This window comes from Scyliorhinus torazame, chromosome 8, assembly GCF_047496885.1.
Source record: "Scyliorhinus torazame isolate Kashiwa2021f chromosome 8, sScyTor2.1, whole genome shotgun sequence".
NCBI classification, from domain to species: Eukaryota; Metazoa; Chordata; class Chondrichthyes; order Carcharhiniformes; family Scyliorhinidae; genus Scyliorhinus; species Scyliorhinus torazame.
The window spans coordinates 187,484,184-187,504,357 of NC_092714.1; the positions used below are offsets into that span (position 1 = coordinate 187,484,184).

The 20,174-nt window shown below is 46.5% G+C and overlaps 1 protein-coding gene across 2 annotated transcripts in view; it reads right to left on the reverse strand.

Annotated features, from left to right (window-relative positions):
• Positions 1–20,174, reverse strand: part of LOC140428305 (solute carrier family 12 member 5-like) — a 1,013,162-nt gene that overhangs the window by 96,143 nt on the left and 896,845 nt on the right. For both annotated transcript variants that reach the window (XM_072514639.1, XM_072514638.1), the window contains exons 13-15: positions 17,317–17,435; positions 11,975–12,073; positions 2,595–2,714 (exon numbers count right to left, since the gene is read on the reverse strand). In XM_072514639.1, coding sequence (XP_072370740.1) covers positions 2,595–2,714; positions 11,975–12,073; positions 17,317–17,435 — 338 coding nt within the window. The remainder of the gene's footprint in view (positions 1–2,594; positions 2,715–11,974; positions 12,074–17,316; positions 17,436–20,174) is intronic.

Genomic DNA, 20,174 nt, shown 5'->3' on the forward strand with positions numbered 1-20,174 from the left:
GGAAAAATGTAAAGGACTAAAATCCATCAAATCCCCAGGACCTGAGCGCTTACACCCTAATGTTTAAAAGAGATAGCTTCAGGGATAATGGGTGTGCCAGCTATGATTTTTTAATATTCCTTAGATTCAGCAATGCCCCCATTAGAATAGATGTTGGCAAATGTTACACACCTTTTTAAGGAAGGAGGGAGCACGAAAGCAGTGAACTACACACCAGTTAGCCTCACATCAGTTGTTGGGAAAATTCTGGAATCCATTATTCAGGAAGTCGGAACATTGCAGTTGGAAAAGCATAATAAGCTTAGGACAAGCCGACATGGTTTTACCAAAGGGAGATCCCATTTGACAAGTTTATGAGAGTTTATGATGCTATAACCAGTAGGATAGATAAAGTGGAGCCAGCAGATGCAGTATACCTGCATTTCCAAAAAATATTTGATAAGATACCACACAAAAGGTTAATAGGAAAAATAAGGTTTCATGGGGGTAATATGTTAGCAGGGAAAGAGGATTAATGAATGGATAGAATAAAGAGAGCAAGCATTAACGGGTTTGATTTTCAAGTCGGCAGGCAATGAATAGTGGAGTGCCGCGAAGATCAGTACATGGGGCCTCAGCTATTTACAATTTATATTAATGACTTGGATGAAGAGACAGCGAGAAATGTATCTAACGTTGTTGATGAAGGTAAACGGTGGGGAGGCCACAGACCGTCTCCATAGAGAAATAGACAGGTTAGCTGAATGAGCAACAAGATGGCGGATAGAATATAATACAGGGAAGTGTGAAGTTATTCACTTTGGTCAAAAGAATGAAAAAGCAGAATATTTAAAAAAAGGTGTGAAACCTGTAATTGTCAATGTTCAGAGAGCGTTGGGGGTATTTGTGCAATGAATGCAGAAAGTTAGCATGCAGGTGCAGCAAACAATTTGGAAGGTAAATGGCAAGTGGCATCTATTGCAAGGGGATTGGAGCACAAGAATAAAGAATCTTGCTACAGTTGACCAGGGTTTTAGTGAGAACACATCTGGAATACTATGTGCAGTTTCAGTTTCCACATTTAAAAAAATTATAAATTTAGAGTACCCAATCCATTTTTTCCAATTAAGGGACAATTTAGCATGGCCAATCTACCTAGCCTACACATCTTTGGGTTGTGGGGGCGAGACCCACGCAAACACGGGGAGAATGTGCAAACTCCACACAGACAGTGACCTAGAGCCGGGATCAAACCTGGGACCTCGGCGCCATGGGGCAGCAGGGCTAATCCACTGCGCCACCGTGCTGCCCTACAGTGCCCGCATTTAAGAAATAATATGCAGGTCGCGCATCCCTTATCCGACATGCTTGGGGTGGAGTGTGTATTGGATTTTGGAATTTTTCGGATTTTGGAATAAAATATTCGAAGGGGCGAAATATGTTTTGTACTTACCCAAAAACATTTTCAATGCAATAATCACAGTAAGTAATATAATAATAATATAATATAATACAAATGCACAAACGTCTAGCTATAATGTAGTTTTTGTGCCAAAACAGCCCCACCTAGGACTTGTAACCGCCTGCGGCGCGCATCGCCTGGAAACCTTCCCAGAGCCTTGTGGGATTTCCCACTCCAAAACAAAGTGCAGATTTCGGAGCTTTTCAAATTTCGGATATGGAATGCTCAACCTCTACTTTCAATGGAGGCAGTACAGCAATGGTTCACAGAATTCATCCCTGGGATGAGGGTGTTGGTCGAAGATGAGAGGCTGAGTTAATTGGGTTCATATTCTCTTGAGTTTAAAAGAATGAGAGGCAATCTCATTGAAACCTACAAAATTCTGAAGGGGCTTTATAGGTTGGATTGTTTTTGCTGGTCGGGGGATCTAAAACACTGGGGCACAGTGACAGGTTAAGGGTCCCATCATTTAAGACTGAGATGAGGAGAAATGGCTTCACTCAAAGGGTGGTGGATCTTCTGAATTTTCTACCCCAGAGGCTTGCAGATGGTCCATCATTGAATACATTAAAGATGGGGATAAATGGATATTCGATCTCTCATAGTATTGGGGTTATATGTAGGGGGGTGGGAAAATGGAGTTGGAATCCAAGATCAACCATGATTGTATTGAAGGATGGAGTGGGCTCGATGGTCCATCTGGTCAACTCCTGCTCATTTTTCTTGTGTTCTTATGTTATGCGAGGAACGTTCCCGACTCCTACTACTTGTGTCGAAGATGAAAATCCAGTTCATCAGCTCCATCTCTTTCTCTGCAGATGCTACCTGGCTTGAGGAGTGTTTTCCAGTTTTTTTCAGTTTTCCAGTCTGCACAAATTTGCTTTTTGCACTGCAGGTCAAACTGTTGACTGCACTCCCGACACTCATCAATTAAAGGCAACGTTACTGTATTCACCACTAGATCAGCATGAAAAAGACTAAGCTACAGAGCCAATACTGTTCAGGTCAGCAATAAAATTTGCAAGGAGAAGGTTGAAACATTGGCAAGCCATAGGCAGGTGGGGACTCAGGGATATGAGGAGAGTATTTTTATAGGTTACCACCCAGAGTTTCATTTTGCAACAACTTGTACAAAATAAAGGCAGAGACTTACCCATTGAACTCAATGTATTTGTAGATAAGTCCAGCAATTACCATGGCCACTATTGCATAGTACCAGGAGCAAATAAACATCAGGGCCAGGCACAGGCTCATTCCCAGGAATGACATCGTCCTGTTAAAATGTGAAAGCTGGTCACTAGTGTATAAATGTAATACCACAGACACAAGCATATATTTTTCATTAAAGCTTATTATTTGTTATCAGGTCAGCCATTTCTTTTTGTTATTAATTGCAGAATAGCATTTGCATTATTTTTGCCAGTTGAACTTCAAAGAACAAAGAACAAAGAAAAGTACAGCACAGGAACAGGCCCTTTGGCCCTCCAAGCCTGTGCCGACCATGCTGCCCGTCTAAACTAAAAATTTTCACTAGCTGAAAATGCTTTGGCACTCAAGAGGGCTCGCGTGTTCTCGCACCTAAAGGGGTTAAAGGCAGACGTAGCCATGCTACAGGAGCCGCACCTAAAACTCGCAGATCAAACAAGATTGAGAAAGGGGTGGGTGGGCCAGGTGTTCCATTTGGGGCTGGATTCAAAGACCAGAGGGGTAGCAATTCTGGTCAGTAAACGGGTGGCATTCGAGGCAGGGAGTATTGTGGCTGATAAAGGGGGCAGATACATAATGGTTAGTGGGAAGCTGCAGGGGACCCGGGTGGTGCTAGTGAACGTCTACGCCCCGAACTGGGATGACGTGGAATTCATGAGATGCATGCTGGGTAAAATTCCGGACTTAGACTCACACAATTTGATCATGGTGACTTAAACACAGTCATTGACCCTGTATTGGACCGGTCAAAGTCCAGGTCAGGAAAGCGACCAGCAGAGGCTAAGGAACTGAGGGGTTTTATGGAACAGGTGGGGGGTGTAGACCCATGGAGGTTCGCTCAGCGAAGGGCGTAGGAGTTCTCTTTTTTCTCCCACGTCCACAAAGTTTATTCTCGTATAGATTTTCTTGTTGTGAGCAGGGCGATAATTCCAAGGGTGGAGGGGACAGAATACTCGGCCATTGCAGTCTCTGATCATGCTCCGCACTGGGTGGAGTTGCGACTTGGTGAAGAGAGAGGGAACTATGGCCCACTAAGGAGGCTCGATGTGGGACTGCTAGCTGATGATGAGATTTATGGGCAGATAAAGAAGAACATTCAAAACTACTTGGAAGGTAATGGCGACTACGGTTTGGGAGGCTCTGATGGCAGTTATTAGAGGGGAGTTAATCTCTATCCGATCCCATAGGGAGAAGAAAGAAAGAGTGGAGAGAGAGAGGCTAGTTGAGGAGATACTCAGAGTAGACAGGAATTACGTGGAGACCCCCGAGACGGGGCTACTGAAAGATCACCGGAGACTGCAGGTGGAGTTTGATCTGCTGACCACAGGGAAAGTGGTAGCACAGCTGAGGAAGGTAAAAGGGGCAGTCTATGAATATGGGGAGAAAGCGAGTATAGAATGCTGGGCACCAACTTCGTAGGAGGGAGGCGGCCAGGGAAATTGGGGAAGTTCGGGATAAGGATGGTAACACGGTCTTGGACCCAGAGGGGGTGAACAAAGTCTTTAGGGGGTTTTATGGTAAACTGTTCGAGTCAGAACCCCCGGCGGGAGGGGAAGGGAAGGGATGAAGCAATTCATGGACCAATTGAGGTTTCCAAAGGTGGAAGAAGATCTGGTGGAGGGACTGGGGGCCCCGATAGAGTTGGAGGAGATTGTTAAGGGCCTAGGGAGCATGCAGTCAGGCAAGGCCCCGGGGCCGGATGGCTATCCTGTAGAATTCTACAAGAAATTTTCGGAACTGTTGAGTCCACTCCTGCTAAGGGCCTTTAACGAGGCTAAAGAAAGAGGGACCCTCCCCCCAACAATTTCACAGGCTTCAATTTCACTCATTCTCAAAGGGGAGAAAGATCCGCTACAATGTGGGTCCTTTGGATCGATATCGCTTTTGAACATGGGCGCCAAATTGCTGGCCAAGATTTTGGCCGCTAGAATTGAGGACTGTGTCCCAGGGGTGATAGGGGAGGATCAGACAGGCTTCGTTAAGGGCAGGCAACTGACCTCCAATGTACGGAGGCTCCTAAACATTATTATGATGCCCTCAGAAGGAGAGGAGGCAGAAGTAGTGGCTGCGATGGATGCAGAGAAAGCCTTTGACCGGGTGGAATGGGAGTACCTGTGGGAAACACCAAGAAGGTTTGGATTCGGTGAGGGATTCATAGAGTGGGTCCAACTACTTTATCAGGCCCCCGTAGAAAGTGTATGCACAAATAGGGTGAGGTCAGAATACTTTAGACTCCATCGAGGGATGAGACAGGGGTGCCCCCTCTCCCCGTTATTACTCGCCCTTGCAATAGAGCCATTGGCCATAGCGCTGCGGGCTTCAAAGAACTGGCAGAGGTTGGTTCGGGGGTGGGGGAGGAGCATCGGGTCTCGCTCTATGCGGATGATCTGCTCCTGCATATTTTGGACCTACTAGAGGGGATGGGGGAGGTCATGCAGATTTTGAGGGACTTCAGCAATTTTTCGGGGTACAAATTAAATGAGAAGAAAAGCGAGATGTCCGTGATCCAAGCTAAAGGGCAGGAGAAGAGACTGGGTGAGCTTCCGATTAAGATGGTGGAGAAGAGCTTTCGGTACCTAGGTATACAGGTGGCTCAGAACTGGGATGTCCTCCACAAGCTTAACTTATCACGGCTGGTAGAGCAGATGGAGGGGGACTTTAAAAGGTGGGACATTCTCCCGCTTTCTCTAGCGGGGAGGGTGCAGACCGGAAAGGTGATGGTCCTCCCCAGATTTTTGTTTGTCATCCAGTGCCTTCCCATCTTCATCCATAATCTCGGGATTAGTATGGGCAAATAAGGCCCTGTGAGTAAATAGACTGTATCTAGAGCGCAGTCGGTGGGGGGGCTGGCGCTGCCGAATATTTGCAGCTACTATTGGGCGGCTACTATTGGGGGAGGGGTTGACGTGGGAGTGGTTAGAGGCGTCCTCATGCAAAGGCATCAGCTTAGGGGCACTTGTAACGGCACCTCTGCCATTCTCGCCGGCGGGCTACTGCTTAAGTCCGGTGGTGGCAACGGCATTAAGGATCTGGGGTCAGTGGAGAAGATACAGGGGGATGGAGGGAGCCTCACTTTGGACCCCGATACGCAACAATCACAGATTTGTCCCGGGCAAGATAGACGGAGGGTTTCAATGCTGGCATAGGCAGGTATTAAAAGGAAGGGGGGCCTGTTCATAGATGGGACTTTTCCCAGCTTGAAAGCGCTGGAGGAGAAATTCAATTTGCCCCCTGGAAATGCCTTCAGATACCTTTAGGTATGTGCCTTTCTTAAAAAACAGGTGGTGACATTTCTGTTGCTACCCCCACGCAGGATACAAGATAGGGTGATCTCCGGAACCTGGGTAGGGGAGGGGAAGGTGTCGGACATCCACCAAGAACTACAGGAGGCGGAGGAAACCCCAGTGGGGGAACTTAAGGGCAAGTGGGAGGAGGAGCTAGGCGGGGAGCTGGATGCGGGCCTGTGGGCGCATGCCCTAAACGGGGTTAATTCCTCCTCATCATGTACCAAGCTTAGCTTAATCCAGTTTAAGGTGGTCCACCGGGCACACATGACGGCAACGTGAATGAGCAAGTTTTTTGGGGTTGATGATAGATGTGCGAGGTGTACGGGAAGCCTAGCGAACTATGTCCATATGTCCTGGGCATGCCCGGCTCTTAAAGGATTCTGGCAGGGATTCGCTAAGGCAATGTCCAAATCCTAGACGCGCGGGTGGTGCTGAGTCCAGAGATAGCGATCTTTGGTGTGTCAGATGATCTGGGAGTTCAGGAAGCGAAAGAGGCCGAGGTTTTGGCCTTTGCCTCCCTGGTAGCCCGGAGACGGATCCTTTTAATGTGGAGGGACTCGAAACCCCCGTGTGTGGAGACCTGGATTGGTGACATGGCTGAGTTTCTCAGTCTCGAGAAAATAAAGTTTGCCTTGAGAGGGTCCATGACGGGGTTCTCTCGGTGGTGGCAGCCGTCCCTCGACTTCCTCGGAGAGCACTAAAATGTCAGCAGCAGCAACCCGGGGAGGGGGGAAAATGTTATGTATTCTTGTTCTTTTTTCTGTATATAATGTTAACGTTCACCTTGTTTAGTTAAATGCTGTTAATGGTTATGCAAAAATTATGTTTTGATAAAAATCTGAATAAAAATAATTTTTAAAAAAAGAAAATGCTTTGGCACATTTTGAGGTTGTGAAAAGCATTATAGCAGTGCAGACTCTCTCTTTGCTCGTTTGGACTCAAGTTTGCATTCTGCAAAAATGGAAGCGCTGTGAATGGATAGAGGACATGTATTTGATATCTTACTCTTCTGATTAGCACTCAGTTTGCCGACAGAACGGGGGCAAGCATGGAGTATCCTCTACAAGTTATCAACAGCAAAAGTATCCTGTATGGACATGCAGAGGGCTTGTTTTATTTTGAATTGTAAAGACAGTGGATCTAATGACAGTGCCACTGTGCCAGATATTTCACTTTTCTGTTATCGGCATTTCGTGGTCAGAGTTACCAATGGACCTACTTCCTGAGGAGGGTTTTGATGTCTGTAATAACACTGGTGCAGGTTATTTACACTACAGAGCTGTCGGTGTTGGAGAGAGTTCAGAATATGTGTGACAATGAACAAGAAAGGATGGCTCATTAAGGCCGGGGCCCATCAGTTATTTTCCTTTGCCTTCACCTAGCTCATCCAGAAGAAAATTCTTAAAAAGGCTTAGTGAAGTTGTCCATTAACAATCTGAATGAACTTCATGCATCAGTGGCATTGCTCAGCTGAACAGATAACAGATCGCATATAATAGGAAGTGGCAACCCAGTTGAGGTCTCATTGACCTTTAAGGTTGAGCAAACGTGATTTGCAAATTTTATTCTTTCTTCAAAAACATTTTTTTAGCGGCTTGAATCTATGCCAATAGCTACACTTTGAATGGGTGCATGGATGTATAGTAAAGTGTGTATATTTTTTAATGGTTTTATCTGTCCTCTCATGCTATCATTGACTCTTTCCAGAGGTTTAATTTAACTGACACTGGTATCTTCTCTAGATGTCCATTCTTTATATGTGTATCTTGACAACGCACATTAATAGATTATTTGAAGTGAAATCTTAGTCTGTCTGAACTCGACATCCACCCAAATATTTTCCAGCAGGGGTTGATGACTAACAATACAAAAGAAGGAAAGGAAGAAGAACATACATTTATATAGGGCAGAATTTTTGGCAAAAATGATAAAGGGCACTATCTAACCGAATGGGAATCGAGTCCCATAACGAGTGCGTTTAGCTGGGTGTTTCCTGGTGCTCGCAGAGCAGACAAACACCATGCTTTCTACTGGGACTCTGGTTATATTCGGGGCCTCAGTGGCGAACAATCTGATGAGGCTGCACTTAGTCCTGTTTCCTGCACTGTGGAGCTCTCCTCTCGACTCCCCCCTCTCCCCGACATGACCCAAACCCCCTCAAAACTTCAACTCATCTGTCCCCCCCCCGCACATGCACAGAGCACCCCACAGACCTGATTCCAAGCACGGGAAAAATGCCAGCCTGGCACCCTGGCACTGCCCAGGTGTCACCAGCAGTGCCAGGGTGCCAGCTTGCCCAGGGGGCAAGTACCCGGGGGCCTCCGATCCCCTGGTAGACAACACAAGTTCCAATCTGTCTGGTCCCCATTTGTGGAGACCAGCACTGAACGGCGCTCACCCGAGATCTCCAAGAGGGGGTTAGATCCCACACCTCGGGTAGATCATGGCAGAGCACGTTAGAGTGAGACTCACTGTCTCAATCTAATATGGTGATTTGGAAAATAGTGATCCCGCCCACAATAGGTGGGATTCAGATCGCGGAGTCTCGTGTTAGATCTCAGGAGACGTGGCGAACAGGCAGATCCCACAATAGGAATCTCCCAGCAACTACCGGACGCGCCGCGCTGCCTTTCGGGCACACCACAGATGGAAGAACACACCTAAAGTGTTGGATTCTGACTGAAAGTTGGCGTGTTTCCCCCAGAGAAAAAGCCAGGTTTACTCCAATGATCTTCAGACACTTTGGATGCTTGTAGCGCCGAGAACAACCCTGCTATTTAACAGGACTCTGCTTCATTTTGGCCTCGGCAAGGAATGACCCGCCGAGGCTGTGTTTCGGCTCATTTTTTGCACTAACGAGCTTAGCTTGTCAGTGCAGGAAGAGATCAGTGCACCATTTACAAATGGTGCCCCAATCTCTGGGTCCCCCACCACAGCCTATGGAAATCCCCAACACCCCGACTTACCAATTACAGGGCCCTTAAGCCCCCGCATCTCACCTCATAAGGGGAGGGCACGCCCAGGTCCAATCTCTGGTACGGGCAAGATGCCACCAGAGCATCTTGGTACTGCCAGCCTGGCACCCTGGCAGTACCACCTGTATACCCTGGTGCACACTGGCCGATACGAATGATGCACTACAGAACATCTAGTTTAAATAATTTATCATGAAACAATTGCATGGTAAAGATAACTGGACTAAATAACTAACAAACCACTAAAACGAACTAATTATTGTAGAGCTACTGCAAAATACGTCTATCCATCAACACAACTTACTCCCAACTGCCTCGAGGCGTAGAGCCGCATGGTAGACATGCACTGCCACACTGCCACCAGCTAGTCAGAGGTTGTGTGTAATATTATGTACAGAATTGCTTTGTGCATATCATCACACCTGGTACTGTTGATGTGGCATCCAGGTGGCACTGCCAGAGTGCCAGGCTGGCAATTCCAGGGTGGCATTTGGAATGCCAGGCTACCACCCTACTCAGAGCCCAACCACATGGGAGCCCCCAATCGCCTGGGAGACCCCTTCCCAAGAGCCAGTATGGCTGGCCCACATTTGTGGAAACCAGTGCTAAATGGCGACTGCTCGAGGTCTCAGAGGCGAGGCCGTTAGATCCCACACCTTGGGTAAGTACGGCGAAAACATATTTAAGTGACTTAATTGCACACTTAAATATGCAAATCTGGATCCCACCCGTTAGATCTCGTGACCTGTAATGAGCAGCGTAAATCTCGCTAGAGGCCTCTCACACGATTAACTAGCCTCATTGCGCTGCGAGTTTGGTATGACGAGGCTGTTAGATTGCGCCTTTTGTCAAGAAAAAGCAGGGGAACTTGTTTTGCGGCATCACTCTTGAGTAGCAGGGCCTAAAGATGCCAGCAAGCCTCACTGTCACTGGCGGCAAGATTCATTCCTCCAGCCCCCCCATCATCGCCCTAATCAGGGATTTATTCCCCCTCCCGGTCATCTTTGTTGGCATTGTGGCTTTATTCCGCCTGCTGCCCCCTCATCTGGGCCGGCATTGGGGCTTCAGTGCCCACCCCTCCCCCATCTTTGCCGGCATCAAGGCTTCAGTGTCTGCCCCCACTCCCCATTGCTGCCCCTCCCTCCCACCATATAATGGAGGGGCCATGCCTCTGGTCCCTGTCCCCAGCAGTGCCAGACTGGCAGTGCCAACCTAGCAGTGACTGCCAGGTTGATGCCAAGGCACTGCTCAACCATACACCTCACCACCTGGGGCTCTATGCACCTCTGAGGCCTGGTGTGGTCATCACAACTGGTTTCCATCTTTGGAAACCAGTAGTGATTCCCGCCATGACATCACACTAGCGGAGGGGGTGAACATCTGTTGTTCCCGGAAGAAATAGCTTTCAGCGGTTTAAGCATATTGAAGTGAATTTAAATATATGACAATCAGGTGCGCACCCTCACTGGGCGCGAACCTGATTAGGTCAGTGGGGAGGGCCTTGGAACATTGTGTTCTGAGTTTTTGGCTTCTCGCAAGTGTTACCGACCATTACTGGATTTGCATCTGTGGTGACCGGCCCAAAAAACTGCAGCCTTCCACAGTGTCAGGATGTTACAAAACACTTTAAAGCCAATTGTGTACTGTTTGAAGTGCAGCAACCGTGCAAATGTAAGAATCCTGACAGCTGATTTGTGTACAGCAAGGGTGCACAAACAGCAATAAAAGGACCAGGCTCTTCTGTGATATATGCTGAGGGATAAATATTGGCCAGAGTACTGGCGATAGCTCACCTGTACTTCCTCATAGTAGTGGCATGGGATCTTTTATGTCCATCTGATAGGGCAGATGGGTCACAGTTTATTCTTTGACCAAATATCTCTGAAGTGCAATACACCCTCAGGACTGCATTGATGTGTCAGCCTAGTGTCATAACTTCCTGACTCAGAAAGAAACGTTCTATCATCAGTCTATGGTTTATTACCATAATTTAAATTCGATATCCCCCTCAGAGATGCTAAAGCAAATTGTCGTTTCTGAACTGTCATTTTGTTTTTTTCAATAAATATTCTTATTAGCTTTTTCAAAATTTGTTACATAATTTATATTACACATATTTAGCTAATATTTAACAGTTTCTCCCTCAACCTGAAAACAATTAATCAACTCCCCCCTTCTTTTAGCTGCTGACTGAGGCTAATTCCTTAAAGTGAGGTATGAACGGATGCACGGCTATTTTAACTAAGTAAAATATGTGACTGCGGTCTGTGTATCATGGTGCTAAACCATGTATTGAACCACTGGGACATAGCAGGGAACTAAGAGTAACAGGAATGCATTGAATTGACTATCCACTATGGACCTTGTACAAGATCAGAAGCGTTTAAATTAAGATACTGTACCAACAATGTGATGAACTTGTCCGTCCAGTTTATTAATGTTAGAAAGGTCAATACAATGTATGTTAATTATGAGATTTTGATGTTATGGTAAGTAAAACATGAACATTTGATGTTAAATTTGTCACTTCGCTTTACATCACCTATTCTATATACAAATGATTTATGTGGAAGAACTATCACCTGCACTTTTAAATCTTATCAGCTTATTAAAAACTTGTGAAGTCTTTGAATTATTTGTGTGTCTTAAAGGATAAAATGTAAATGCATGATATATTTGTTGGGGAGGGAGGAGGAAGAGACCCTGGGGTCAGATGATATCTGCACTTTGCTTATGTTTCATGCTAATAGTTTATAGTAACATCATCAGAACCTTTTGATGATACTGCCAGATATCTGCTATCCTCAGTGTAACACATTCTAAGTTACCTGCTATCTCCTGTAGAAAAAAATCTACCCCACTCTGGAGTACTTGTTATCTATATAATGCACAGCCGGCAATCAGGTATCCTCTATGTGACATACACTGAGACATCTGCAATCATTTATGTGACACACTCTGCTTTATTCAAGTGTGTATGTTTAAGTGCTTTGTCAGGATGACACAAAAATGACAAGGACAAAAATATAGTAGAGTTGAGACCATTTCAGGAAAATGTGAAATACCAGTGGTAATATTTGAATCTGGGTCTCCAGTTGGGGGTTCGGAGTAGTGTCTGTAGAGCACAGGCCAGGTTTACAAACATGTAGCACATCAAGAAAAACCTGAGGACAAAGAAACATAAAAAGTCACTTTATTCATTATGCAAAGAATGCACAAGAAGTTTTCAATGATAGGACGGTCACATTCCACAGAACTTAATCTTACAGAGGCACTAACATCTGAAATCTGGGCTTTAGAATGTCAGTTCTAACCAATGTTCCACCCAATGCATTAACCTATATTTTCTATTTAGTTTATAATTCTCACATTCACAGATCATTTTTTTATCTCTGCCCAGAGAGTCTGTTTGAATGAATACATTATGTAGGGATTTTAGATATATTGTTTATAGGTATTTGGTGCAGCAAGGGTTAAAAACCTGGGTTATAGTGTGTTTGAATGCTACTGTCATGCTTTAAAATAAATCCTAGTTTGAAAAGTTGGGAGCCAGGGGTGGAATTAAACCATCGAAAAAAGATTGAGATAATGGAATATGTTTTGAGTAAGGGAATTCCCTGTGGAGTTAATTAGATTTCAGCTTGGTAAGATTATGTCACTGCTGGGTGGATCTAAGGCATCAGGAATTTTTTGGGTCAGTTATGATCTGAATGAAGCTGTGTCCAGAAGTGAAGCAGTTTGCTCTCACTGCAGTTCAGTAAAAAGAGATTAACAGTCTTTAAAGCAGTGCAGACTTGTCTGAGAACAAAGGTGAGCTGAAACAAGCTGAGAAGCATATCCTGAAGAAATACAGCCAGAGAGTTTCTACATGGGTCTGATAGGAGTCAGAGCTTTTCTTTAAAGCAGTGTCAAAATAACTCTCTTTCTCAAAGAACATCTCTGTAAAGCAAGTATTCCTGAGTGCCATCAGTAATTACAGTGGATTGAGAGCTGAGATTTTTTTCCCCCTTGTTTAAGTGGGAATAAAGATAGCAATTAAGGGTTTTGTATTCACTGTATTGAGAAGTATTATTTAAGGGCTAATTGAAGGTTATTTTCTGGTGTGATGTTAAAGATTTTAACACTGTGTCAGCAATAAAGTTTGTTTGAATATACCGTATCCCTATTTCTTTGTGTAATCACTCATGGAGTGAAATATCCTTTCCTCACAGTCTTACAAAATTAAAATAAAATATTAGAGTTTCTGTCCAGTATCTTAGCCACTGTTGGGATCTGGCCTGGGATCATAATATTATCCTCATCAAAATGAATAAATGCAATGGTGTGATTGGGGCTGTTATTACAGGCCTTTGAATATAGTGCAGGGATAAAGGATGCTTACAGAGCCAGAGTGCACAGTTTTGATTTGCAAGTCGCCTTTGCCTGCTCCTAATGAGACAGGTAGCATTTAAACTTTGTGCTGTGCCCTTATTTTCATTATTGTTGCATTGAGCTGCGCGACCTATACTTCTGGCTGGTTGAATGCTCAATACAGGGGCGAGCAGCATCTGTGGCTTGCACTTATTCAAACTGGACTGTAACTCTTAGAAGGAAGTCTTCCAACACCAGGTTAAAGTCCAACAGGTTTGTTTCAAATCACTAGCTTTCAGAGCGCTGCTCCTTCCTCAGGTGAATGAAGAGGTATGTTCCAGAAACATATATATCGACAAATTCAAAGATGCCAGACAATGCTTTGAATGCAAGCATTAGCAGGTGATTAAATCTTTACAGAGTCAGAGATAGGGGTAATCCCAGGTTAAAGAGGTGTGAATTGTGTCAAGCCAGGACAGTTGGTAGGATTTCGCAGGCCAGATGGTGGGGGATGAATGTAATGTGACATGAATCCCAGGTCCCGGTTGAGGCCGCACTCATGTGTGCGGAACTTGGCTGTAGGTTTCTGCTCAGCGATTCTGCGTTGTCGCGCGTCCTGAAGGCCGCCTTGGAGAACGCTTACCCGGACATCAGAGGCTGAATGCCCTTGACTGCTGAAGTGTTCCCCGACTGGAAGGGAACATTCCTGCCTGGAGATTGTCGCGCTATGTCCGTTCATTCGTTGTCGCAGCGTCTGCATGGTCTCGCCAATGTACCACGCTTCGGGACATCCTTTCCTGCAGTGTATGAGGTAGACAATGTTGGCCGAGTCGCACGAGTATGTACCGCGTACCTGGTGGGTGGTGTTCTCACGTGTAATGGTGGTATCCATGTCAATGATCTGGCACGTCTTGCAGAGATTGCCATGGCAGGGTTGTGTGGTGTCGTGGTCACTGTTCTGAAGACTGGGTAGTTTGCTGCAAACAATGGTTGGTTGAGGTTGCGCGGTTGTTTGAAGGCAAGTAGTAGGGGTGTGGGGATGACCTTGGCAAGATGTTCATCTTCATCGATGACGTGTTGAAGGCTGTGAAGAAGATGCCGTCGTTTCTCCACTCCGGGAAAGTACTGGACGACGAAGGGTATTCTGTTGGTTGTGTCCTGTGTTTGTCTGCTGAGGAAGTCGGTGCGGTTTTTTGCTGTGGCGCGTTGGAACTGTCGATCGATGAGTCGAGCGCCATATCCCGTTCGTACAAGGGCATCTTTCAACGTCTGTAGATGTCTGTTACGTTCCTCCTCGTCTGAGCAGATCCTGTGTATACGGAGAGCTTGTCCATAGGGGATGGCTTCTTTAATGTGTTTAAGGTGGAAGCTGGAGAAGTGGAGCAGTGTGAGGTTATCCGTGGGCTTGCGGTAAAGCGAAGTGCTGAGGTGACCGTCCTTGATGGAGACGAGTGTGTCCAAGAATGCAACTGATTTTGGAGAGTAGTCCATGGTGAGTCTGATGGTTGGATGGAACTTGATGTCATCGTGTAGTCGTTTCAGTGATTCTTTGCCGTGGGTCCAAAGGAAAAGAATGTCATTGATGTATCTGGTGTATAACGTCGGTTGAAGGTCCTCTGCAGTGAGGAGGTCTTGTTCAAACTTGTGCATGAAGATGTTGGCGTATTGGGGTGCGAATTTGGTCCCCATGGCTGTTCCGTGCGTCTGGATGAAGAACTTGTTGTCGAAGGTGAAGACACTGTGATCCAGAATGAAGCGGATGAGATGCAGAATTGCGTCTGGAGATTGGCAGTTGTCGGTGTTGAGTACTGAGGCTGTTGCAGCAATGCCGCCATCATGGGGGATGCTGGTGTAGAGTGCCGAGACGTCTATTGTAACGAGGAATGTTCCTTGTTCAACTGGTCCATGGGTGCTGAGTTTCTGTAGGACGTCCGTCGTGTCGTGACAGAAGCTGGGCGTACCTTGTACGATGGGTTTCAAGATGCCATCGATGTAGCCAGAGAGGTTCTCACACAGTATTCCATTGCCTGAAACGATAGGACGGCCTGGTGTGTTAGCCTTGTGTATTTTCGGGAGGCAGTAGAGATCTCCAATGCGGGGAGTACGTTAGATGAGAGCTTGTAGGGTGCTCTGAAGATCTGGGGCGAGATTCTCCGACCCCCCGCCGGGTCGGAGAATCACCGGGGGCTGGCGTGAATCCCGCCCCCGCCGGTTGCCGAATTCTCCGGCACCGGAGATTCGGCAGGGGCGGGAATCGCGCCGCACCGGTTGGCGGGCCTACCCCCCCAGCGATTCTCCGGCCCGGATGGGCCGAAGTCCTGCTGCTAGGATGCTTGTCCCGCAGGCGTGGATTAAACCACCCCTCTTACCAGCGGGACAAGGTGGCGGGCTCCGGGGTCCTGGGGGGGGGGGCGCGGGGCGATCTGGCCCCAGGGGGTGGCCCCACAGTGGCCTGGCCCGCGATCGGGGCCCACTGATCTGCGGGCGGGCCTGTGCCGTGGGGGCACTCTTTTCCTTCCGCCTTCGCCACGGTCTCCACCATGGTGGAGGGGGAAGAGACTCCCTCCACAGCGCATGCGCGGGGATGCCGTGAGCGGCCGCTAACGCTCCCGCGCATGCGCTGCCCGGCAATATCAATTCCGCCAGCTGGCGGGGCACCAAAGGCCTTTTCCGCCAGCTGGCGGGGCGGAAATCAGTCCGGCGCGGGCCTAGCCCCTCAACGTTAGGGCTCGGCCCCCCAAGATGCGGAGGATTCCGCACCTTTGGGGCGGCGCGATGCCCGACTGATTTGTGCCATTTTTGGCGCCGGTCGGCGGACATCGCGCCGATACCGGAGAATTTCGTCCCTGGATCCAAGGTCTTGATCAGTCTGTTGAGTTGGCTGATGTGTTCCTTGGTCGGATCTGCGGGTAACTGTCTGTAGTGTTCCTGGTTGTTGAGTTGTTGGTATACTTCTTTGCAGTAGTCCGTTCTGTTCAGTATGACCGTCGCCCCTCCTTTATCTGCGGGTTTGATGATGATGCTGCAGGTCTTGACAATTGTGGCCCTGATGCGGTGGACCTCACGGTGGGCTAAAGGGGTAACCTTCTAATGACGTTGTCCCCAAAGTCCATTGGAGGGCCACTCCACCCTTCCAGGGGTCTATGGGGAGGGTCTCTGGTGGGTGAGGTGGTGGGGGAGGGCCTAGTGGGGGTGGGGTGCACAGATTTGCATTGTGGGATGGAGGGGCGGGAGGTGACTCAGAAAATCCCAAGGAGGCTGAATTGCATTGTGGGGGGCAAGGAAGGCCTCGCTATAGGGCCGTCTACTCAAAATGGCGGCCAGATAGCGGGATTCCCAAACCCTTGTAATCCTCGGCTTGCATAAATGTGCATGGCTAAGGATTGGGACTCACTTCCTGATTTGTGCTTGCAGCTTGAGTGCAAATCAGGTGCAATTCAGTTCCGGCGGGAGAAGTTCCCAAATGGAGAATCCTGCCCCATATATGATGGAGGAATAGGCCAATGGTGTGTAAAGTTGCACCACCCTGCATAGAACAGGCTTGATGGAACAAATGGTCTTTACTTATCCATGCATTCTGTATCTTTGCCTCCAAAGTTTGATTGAGAAATGTAGATTTTTTGGTCAGATGATGCAGTGGATTGATTACCAATGCACCATGAATTCTAGAACCAGGGGACATAGAGTCAAGATAAGTGGCAGAAGGTGTAAAGGGGACATGAGGAAATTATTTTTTTACGCAGAGAGTAGTGGGAGTCTGGAACTCACTGCCCGAGTTGGTGGTGGAGACAGAGACCCTAAACTCTTTTAAAAGGTACCTGGATCTGCACCTGAAGTACTCTAACTACAGGGCTAAGGATCGAGTGCAGAAGGGGGAATTTGAAAGGGCACCTGGGTGTCTTAGGACTGGCATGGACAAGATGGGCCGAATGGCCTCCTACTGTGCTGTAATGATTCTATGATTTCCAACTTGTGTGGAGTTCCATTCTAAAGACACAGGTTGGTGAAATCTACCTTCTCTTTTCCAAGTCAGTAATATTCCAAATGGTGTACGTACATAGACAGAATGGGGGCCACCTCATCCAATGAGGCAATGAGGATGCCGGTTTCGCAGATACATGCTGTTAGTAGCAGGGCCCAGGTAGGTTCACCATTTGCTTTTCCATGACCGAAGATCTAGGCAAAGACAACGTCAGCACCAGAGAGAAAAATGATGCACATTCACAATTGGTGACGACTTTAAAAGTAGCACGACATTCAAATGCAGATAACCTTATTGGGGATAATGCAGTAAGAGAAGATTCCTTTTTGGGGAATAAAAACTGGACAATTCTTATTGACTTCATTTCTGTCGTAGGATTGTCAATTTGTAAATGCTTTTAAAAGTACATTTGTATTAGATGCACAAATTTAGATTAGGGCATTCTGCACGGAGAAATGGAACATCTGGAAATCATGGTCCATATTGAAACCAACGAATAGGTGTTGAGGTCCTATAAGCAGAGTCTCAAAGGTAGTAATCTCAGGGTTATACCCAGTGCTAGTGAATATAGAAACAGGAAGATGGCACCGGGTGCATGCGTGTTTGGAAAGGTGGTACATAAAGGCTGGGCACCGGTTCTGGGCACCTCTACAGGTGGACAGGTTGGACCCGAAGGGCTCTCACTGTGAGGTTAACTGGTACAGTTGGGGAGGGTTTAAATTATTTTGGTGAGGAGGGGGAACCGGGGACCAGAAATTAGATTAGAGGACAGAGCGATTAAGACAGCAGTAAAATTAAAAATATCCAATAATCGCAAGGACCAAGATAGTGTAAAATGACTGATAGCAAATTAGCTGTCTGTTTGACAATTCTCCCATTTACAACAGAAATGAAACAGGCTGGCGGTTTGGTATCACCCACTTTAAACGATCGCACAAATTAAAAATTAACATCAATATGTGTTGAATTTCACTCGTCTGACACAAAGGGGGATGCTTCAAATCTACCTATTGGGCACAAAGCAAGTGTGTGGGCAGTTAAAATCATCACAGTTACTTACCCACAGTTGAGCTGCTGGGAGCTAATTTTTAACTTGATAAATTAAGCGGGTGGCAAGGGCAATCGCCCAAAGCTGTTGGGATCCATTTTTACATATGCGTGTTGGGTCCTGATGATGTTATTGGGAACCATGTGCAATTTTAACACAGCGGTGTGGGCAAGAAGATGTGGTGAGTTCCCCACCAGACCCCAAACCACAGCAAAAACAGAAGGTGCCTGGAAAGACATGTCTTTCGAATTGTTTACTGCCCTTATGGACCATGAGGAGAAGACTATTCTATGCCCAACACTTTCTACACGACTGCACTGGTCAAAAAAAGTGTGCATTTCTGCATTTTTGCTAATTCTAGGAAGAAATTAGTCGGCTCTTTAAAATATAAAAGTCTTAGAATTTCGAGGATTCTGTTCTCAATGGAAACCGATGGCTTTTTCTGTGCAGACAAGTGTCAGGTTACATCATAGCAATCCATTGCATTACACAACAGTATGTACAAAATATGCCACAGAATGCTCAAGGCTTAGAGAGCAGAAGATTAGCAACAGTTCAAGAGAATCTGTCCCTTCAATTCAGAGATATAAAATTTTGATGAGGTATAGCCAGAAAGAGAGTGAGAACACATTGGCAATTCAGCACCACATCAGTGTAAGAAAGGATGCATAAAGGCTATAGCTGGTACCCTTGTCATATCTAATTGCTGTTTCCGAAGACCACAGCGATCCCATTGCATATGCTCACTGATGTTATTATTTGCCCAGGAAGACACCACTGGAGATATTTGGGATCCTCTGTCATGTAGTACGTGACTGGATTTTTCTCCCTCTGGGATGCACATGTTGCACAGATCAATATATTTGCCAAATCATCTTAATCTAGTTATTCCTACTTTTTTTCCCCATCTCTTCCATTTGCCTTGAGGCACAGAAGATAAGGAATGCTGCTGCATTAAGTGATTTGCTGCTGGACGATTTTGTTTATGCTTGTGACTCGCTCTATGGGAGGAATCATGGAATCTCTACAGTGCAGAAGGAGGCCATTTGGCCCATCGTGTTTGCACCGACCCTGCGAAAGAGCTCTCCATCCAGGCTCACTCTCCTGCCTCATAGATCATAGAAGATCATAGAATCCCTACAGTGCAGAAGGAGGCCATTCGGCTTATCGTGTCTGCACCAACCTTCCAAAATAGCACCCTACCCAGGGTCAGGCCCCACCCTATCCCTGTAACCCCACCTAACCTTTGGACACTAAGGGGCAACATAGCATGGCCAATTCACCTAACCTACACACCTGGGAGCTGAAGGAAACTCACACAGGTAAGGGGAGGTAGTGTAATCTCCGAGAACGTGCAATCTCCCGACAGACAGTCACCCAAGGTCACCACTAAACCCGGGTTTCTGGCACTGTATGGCAGTAGTGCTAATTACTGTTATGAGTAGCTAAATCATAAGCAAGTATTTTATAATCAGATGAATTCACAAGCCCAAGTGTACTAATGAGTTGAGGGAGTTAAAATCAAAAGGAAAAGTCAACCCTGGTTTTATTTCTGTCAGCTATGTATCACTGTTTTTACATTCAGGGACTGGTGTGGAGGGATTATATCTGCTGGGTTGACACCACTTCCTTGATAAGATGTTGAATCAGAAACAGTGCTGCTTAAGTTTTAGTACTGAGGTACTGTCAATTGTCAGCACATCTTCTTGGAACTAAAGATTAACTAAATCAGCCTTGCTACGCTTCCAACATGTTCCCCGTAGATTTTCAAACTGTGACTTTATGTCAATTTGCACAAGGCTCCATAGTTAATACTGAATGGCGAATCAACCTCAGTGATTTTCCAATTTATCTCATAGTGGGGGGATAACCTGGTTTACAAGCT